The sequence below is a fragment of the Zea mays genome, chromosome 8 (assembly GCF_902167145.1).
Source record: "Zea mays cultivar B73 chromosome 8, Zm-B73-REFERENCE-NAM-5.0, whole genome shotgun sequence".
Taxonomy (NCBI): domain Eukaryota; kingdom Viridiplantae; phylum Streptophyta; class Magnoliopsida; order Poales; family Poaceae; genus Zea; species Zea mays.
Genome location: NC_050103.1, coordinates 10518971 through 10524970, shown reverse-complemented (window position 1 = coordinate 10524970; position 6000 = coordinate 10518971). Strand labels below are relative to the sequence as shown.

The 6000-nt window shown below is 44.7% G+C and overlaps 1 protein-coding gene across 1 annotated transcript; it reads left to right on the top strand.

The window, feature by feature from the left end:
* Nucleotides 1-4097: 4097 nt before the first annotated feature.
* LOC100304440 (uncharacterized) lies at nt 4098-5987 on the top strand. The gene is made up of 4 exons (NM_001361421.1): nt 4098-4312; nt 4603-4785; nt 4877-4936; nt 5511-5987. Exons 1-4 carry the CDS (start codon nt 4106-4108, stop codon nt 5796-5798), a joined length of 738 nt encoding a protein of 245 aa, NP_001348350.1. The 5' UTR covers nt 4098-4105; the 3' UTR covers nt 5799-5987.
* Nucleotides 5988-6000: the final 13 nt, after the last annotated feature.

Genomic DNA, 6000 nt, shown 5'->3' with positions numbered 1-6000 from the left:
GACCGGGCAAAGGAGCTATGCTGATAATAGAAGGAGACCACTGGAATTTGAAGAAGGAGATTATGTGTATCTCAAAGTGTCACCACTTCGTGGGATGAGGAGATTCAAAGTCAAGGGCAAATTGTCCCCTCGCTATATTGGACCATTCTTGATATTTAGGCGAGTTGGAGAGATGGCATACCAACTGGAGTTACCTGCTAGTCTAACGGATGTGCATAATGTGTTCCACGTATCTCAACTGAAGAAGTGTCTTCGTGTCCTTGAGGAACAGTTACCAATGGAAGAGCTCAGTGTTCAGGGTGATTTGACTTACACGGAGTATCCTATCAAGATTTTGGATACTTTGACTCGAGTTACAAGAAATAAGGTGATAAAGATGTGCAAAGTGCAATGGAGTCACCACGGTGAAGATGAAGCAACTTGGGAAAGAGAAGAAGAGCTTCACATAGATTTTCCCCACCTTTTCCCTAGATCTTCCTAAATCTCGAGGACGAGATTATTTTTAAGGAGGGTAGGATTTGTAACACCCACTTTGTATGAAAGGCTAAAAAGAGAAAGTATAATACTCCATATCTATGTGTTACCCATGTTTATCATTTCATGTGAACACATCACTTACACAAACACATGATTAACAAAAAAATACCCGAAGATAATACATGCATCATGCTGGGTTTTGTTTGCTTGTGCATTTAATAATAAAAATTAATAAGGACACATGAATGATGAAGATTAAGGAATTTAATCTAAACTCAATCATAGTACTTGGAAATAAACTCTAAAGAGAAAGAGCATAAAACTTACCTAATATATATATATATATATATCTTCACACTTAGTACCTTAATTGTGCACCATAATCCGAGGACAAATCTACCACAAAATTTAAATTTAAGTTTGAAAAGAAGTTTTGAATTTGAGAGGGAAGAAAAGAAGATAGAAAAAAAATAATAAAAAGAAAAAGGGAAGGGCGTGATGGGCCTAATTCCCTACCGCTGGCCCACTCACCCCTTTGCTCCCTCGCGCACAGTCGGCCCAGGTCCCTCCTCACCGTGCGCGACACCCTGGCAACCGGACCCACGCATCAGCTAGCTCAGGCGCGCGTTCGCTTCTTACACCGGGCCCCGCGTGTCAGCTGCTTCAACCACTCCGCGAACTCGCCGCAACGAACGCGCGACAATGGCGGACGCCTTGCGGGTTGGTTGCGGATGCCGCAGGTTGATTAAAGCTAGCCCCTGCGGCCGCCTTCCCCTCCGTTCCCCTCTCCACCACCCACGACCCGTGCCGTTCACTGTAGCACTCCAATTTCGCCGTGCGACTTCGGCGTGTAACATAGTGCCGCCGCACATGGTGGCGGAATTCGTTGACGGGGCACTCTTGGTGCCTATCCGTGAAGCATATCCGGGTCGCCTCCAACGTGCCTGTGGCCGTGCCGGGTGGAAATCTGCGAGTGGTGACCGGGGTATTGCTCGCCGTCGATTGCAGTCGCCTGGCGCCGCTCTTCATCGAATTTGGCCCATCTGATTCCTCGCCATTGGTACGACACTGCATCCTTTAATTCCTACCAGACATGACTTCGATTTGGGCTTGACCAATTTGGGTTTGGGGCACCGGGACCCCTTGGGCGACTGGCCGGAGATGGCCTCCGCCGCAGTCGGATGTGGGTGCCGCTCTGTTTTGACGATGGAGCATGTTGACTTGGGTGCACCGTCGATCGGTGGATGGACGCCCCGATTTGCGCACACGTACCCCACCTTCGCTAGATCTTCCCTGGGTCGTTAGATCGGAATCCGAGGGTTGTGGCGGGATCTCGGCTTCATTATATCCGTACTGTTGGATTTAGATCCAAGGGCCGCGATCGCATACCGCTTCATTATAATGACGATATAATCCGAGCCGTTCAATCGTGATCTGGCGGCTAGAGTCTTGCGATACCCCTTCGGTTGCGCAAATTGCTAAAGAGTCCCCGGATTCATACTTAAATAACCCACGGTCCACAGAAATTGTTCCCTGTGCCTTAGGAATTTTAACCCGAGGCCCCTGCCTTTCTCAGATTTAGTGCGCCCAGGCCAGAGTTCATAATAAATGGATAAATAAAATCTGAAAATGATTTTTTATGAGAAAAACAATTGCTAGAACTTCAATAATTCATAGAAAATGCGTATGAAATCCAAATTACTCCATTCCAGTTCCAAAAATTTTGTATTATTATTCTCTACCATCTAGAGTCTCTGTTTTGACATGAAAACAGTAAGAAAATCAATTCCTCACTTAATCCCATTTTAAACACATAAAACCTTTGAAAATCCATAACTTAAATTCTATAACTCCAAAAATTATGATTCCTGTTCCTAGGATTTTATTTTAATATGTAGATTATTACTGTGTATTTTATTTATATGTTTGGTGTAATGTTAATTTCTCTATATACACTGTGCTTGTTTGTATTGTGGCGAGTAGAAGAGCCCGTTGCTGAGGACCCTGGTGGGCAGCAGGTGGAAGTAGCTGAGCAGGAGCTCATTGAAGGCAAGTTGTGCCCTTGACCACATTTTACCCAATAATGTTCTTTAATATCATTTATCCATGCATAGGTTAATTTTGATGGGACCCAATAGGTCACCCTAGATTGTTTATCCCATTACCTTGTTTACCCCGGATTCACTTGGGTAGTTTGCTAATGCTTTACCTGGTTTTGGGATAATCATTTATTACCTATATGTTCCAATTCTTTTTGTTATTCTATTTATGTTCATGTTGAGATCATTAATGTTAATTGGAACATAGAGCTTAACTTGAGTAACATGTGCCACCACAAGGGTTTAATTGGACGCCCTTGGCTGATTAATTAGGAAAGCTAGTGGAAGACTACCTTACCCGAAAGGGGCAAGGGCAGTAGGGGAGTGGTCAGTGTAGGGAGGTCCTTGCTTGATTTTGCTGCGATGACGGTCAGGCAAGAACCCTGCATTGGAACTTCCTATAAACTGTAGCGGGTTTTCGGAAGCTAGTGGAACTTTGTAAAGGCCTCGTAGTGTTGCCCTGCCGCGCTTCCTAGGTAGAGGTGTATGGGATTCGCGACCCCTTGGCTGATGGGTAGCATGACTTGTGGGTAAAGGGTACAACCTCTGCAGAGTGTAAAACTGGTATACTAGCCGAGCTCACGGTCATGAGCAGCTCAGGACTCTCTGATGATTAAATTATGGAACTTAAATTCAATTTTGTCATTTGCATATGCATGGGTTTATTATTAATTTTGTTCTATTACTTTACTTAAGGTTTGGTATTTACTTACACTTAGTAACTGCTAATAAAATTTTGACCAACTACTTAAAAGCAATGCTCAGCTGTAACCATTCTCTTTGATAAGCCTTACACTTTATGGGCTCCCACCTTTGGTGAGTTCAAGTCACATTATTCCCCACGACTTGTTGAGCGATGAACGTATGTGAGCTCACTCTTGCTGTCTCACACCCCCCCACAGGAGAAGAGCAGGTGGTTCAGGAGGAGCCACAAGGCGAGGAGTATGATCTGATCTAGGTGGCGTTTCTCAGTTGACATTGGCGCCAACGATCCTTTGTTCGTTTTATGTTTATTCTTTTATTTTGTAATAAGTCTTCCGCTATGTAATAAATACTCTGATGTTTTGTGACATTTATCTCTATACACTCTGTTATTATATATGTTGTCTTCTTGGCGCATGTATGAGATGCATCTGGCTTTGTTCCTTAAAGCCGGGTGTTACAGGTCCAAACATTAAAATTAGCCTAAATCTCTCTAAAACCTTGAGCCGGCATATATATTGATAATCAATAAAGAATACTAAAAATCATGGCCAACCTTTTTTTAAAAGTCTAGTTCAATTACTGAACAAATCGTAAAAGTTAAAACGGGAACCGAACGCAGCTCCCACACTCCCATGGGCCATAGCCAAGGCCAAGAGAAAGTAAGGTTAAGCTTTGCCCACGTCAGCGGGGTGCCATGTTTGGTAACCAAGAGTTCAGCACTCCTCTCGCGTCCTCATTCTTCAACCGCCACACAAACCCCTCGCTTACTGCACCTTTGCAGCACCGCTCTCTCGATCGAATCCCAAGGAACGAAGACGACGACGATGGCGTCGTCTGCCTGCTTGCTCCAAGCTTCCACGGCCTTCGCTCCACGCTTCTCCCTCCCGTCCCGACCCCAGCCCCCGCTACACCTGCGTCTCCGCGGCTCCCCCAACCGTCGCCGTGGCATCTCACTCACTGCTTCCTCCGCCGCGTCCCCGGAAGTCGAGAAAGAGTCCTCGCCCTCGTCCTCGCCGCAGGAATCTCTGTCTGTGAGTACACATAGGGGCTGTATATAGCATTAGTAGTTTTACTTTCTGCCATAGGATATGTGGTCTCTATCAGAAAGAAGAAGAAAAAAAATCCAACTTGCTTGGATAATGAAATTGCCCACGCACTTGTTGAATTCACATGGAAAATGTGCTTGGTTATTTTCTTGAAAGTATCATTTAGCCATTAATGCCATCGCTTCATAATTTCTTGGAAGTTTCATGGTTCTTTACAAGGTTCCCTGTTACGCAACTAGTAAAAAACCTTTTTTTTAAATGTGGGTTTAGCGTAGGCTGTCGCGGACAGTGTGAAGGTGCTCAAGGTGGCAGCCAAGACGAGGAAAGTACCTGCCCCGGAAATTCTCTCGGCGCTGTCCAAGATCAAGAAGGCAAAACTCGACACGTCGGCATTCTTTGAGACACTCGGTGGTACCGAGTCTCCAGGCAGGACGTGGATGCTTATCTTCACTGCAAAGGTGAAGACCCATATGTTTTAACAGGTGCCATGGACTACGTTTTCTGGTTTGCTGCTTGACTGATTGATTCAGTGTCTGTATATGTACGTAGGGTCGGCTGGAGAAAGGGCAGTATTTCCCAGTGACAGCAGTCCAACGCTTCGATGCTGCGGTGAGCTGAGCTTATCATGGCAACCCCTCTATGAATATATGATATGCTTGTTCTGATCAGTGGTACCTGAACAATCTAGTACTTGAGTTTCTATGCATGCTGAAACATTCCAGTTATGGCTGTGTTCACAGTTCAACAGCTTCTTGTCCGACACTGTATAGTTCTTTTCGCTGAACAATGCAAGAAATGCAGGCACTAGAATATTTTTGCTCTTCATCTCTAGGTATGGGGATTGAGGGGATTAAAACTCTTTCTATTCAATTTTGACTAGCAAGAGATTTAATACCCTTCAATCCACTTGTAACCTTCAATCCACTTCTAACCGAACAAGCTTTTATAAGAATGCATCATATGTTCTCATTTCTCTAAGAAACAATGTTCATCAATATGCCCATTGTTATGTACTAATGCTCAATTGAGGTCAACCATTACCAAAAGCTAGCACCGTTAACTGCATGAGCATTAAAAAACATTAGAATTTGCGAATTTGTACACTGCGGGTCCACTATAGTTCGCGAGCTAGCTTGTGCTGAACTCCGATGGAGTATATGACTACCGTGACTATTATCCGCAGGGCAAACGCATCGAGAATGGCATATATTTGGGCCCCATCGGGTGCTTGACCTTCGAAGGGAGGCTGTCATGGAAAAAGAAAATACTTGCGTTCATCTTCGAGCGGGTTCGCATCAAGGTCGGACCGTTTGGTCCCCTGGAAATCAGCCTCGGAAGCGGTGACGGTGGTAGGGAGCCCAGCACGAAGGACCCCTTCTTCGTTTGGTTCTATGTTGACGAAGAGATCGCTGTTGCGCAAGGCAGAGGCGGGGGCGTAGCTTACTGGTGCCGATGTCAGCGTGTCCCCTGAAGATCCAGACATCCTCATCTCGCTTCAATGATCACTGTACAATATCAGGATAAATGGATAATGTTGAGTCTCTAGTTTGTAGGGTTCATGTTCATCTTTGTACTATCTGCTTTGTCTCCGAAAACGAGAAAAAAAGGCAATTGGAGGTGTAAATAATGAAATGCTATTTGTTGATAACTAAAATTTTCTATTTTGTGATGTT

Coding starts and splice junctions, on each gene's coding strand:
- LOC100304440 (NM_001361421.1), top strand. CDS start 4,106: ATGGCGTCGTCTGCCTGCTTGCTCCAAGCTTCCACGGCCTTCGCTCCA. Junction 4,313..4,602: donor CGCCGCAGGAATCTCTGTCT/GTGAGTACACAT, acceptor GGTTTAGCGTAG/GCTGTCGCGGACAGTGTGAA. Junction 4,786..4,876: donor TGCTTATCTTCACTGCAAAG/GTGAAGACCCAT, acceptor ATATGTACGTAG/GGTCGGCTGGAGAAAGGGCA.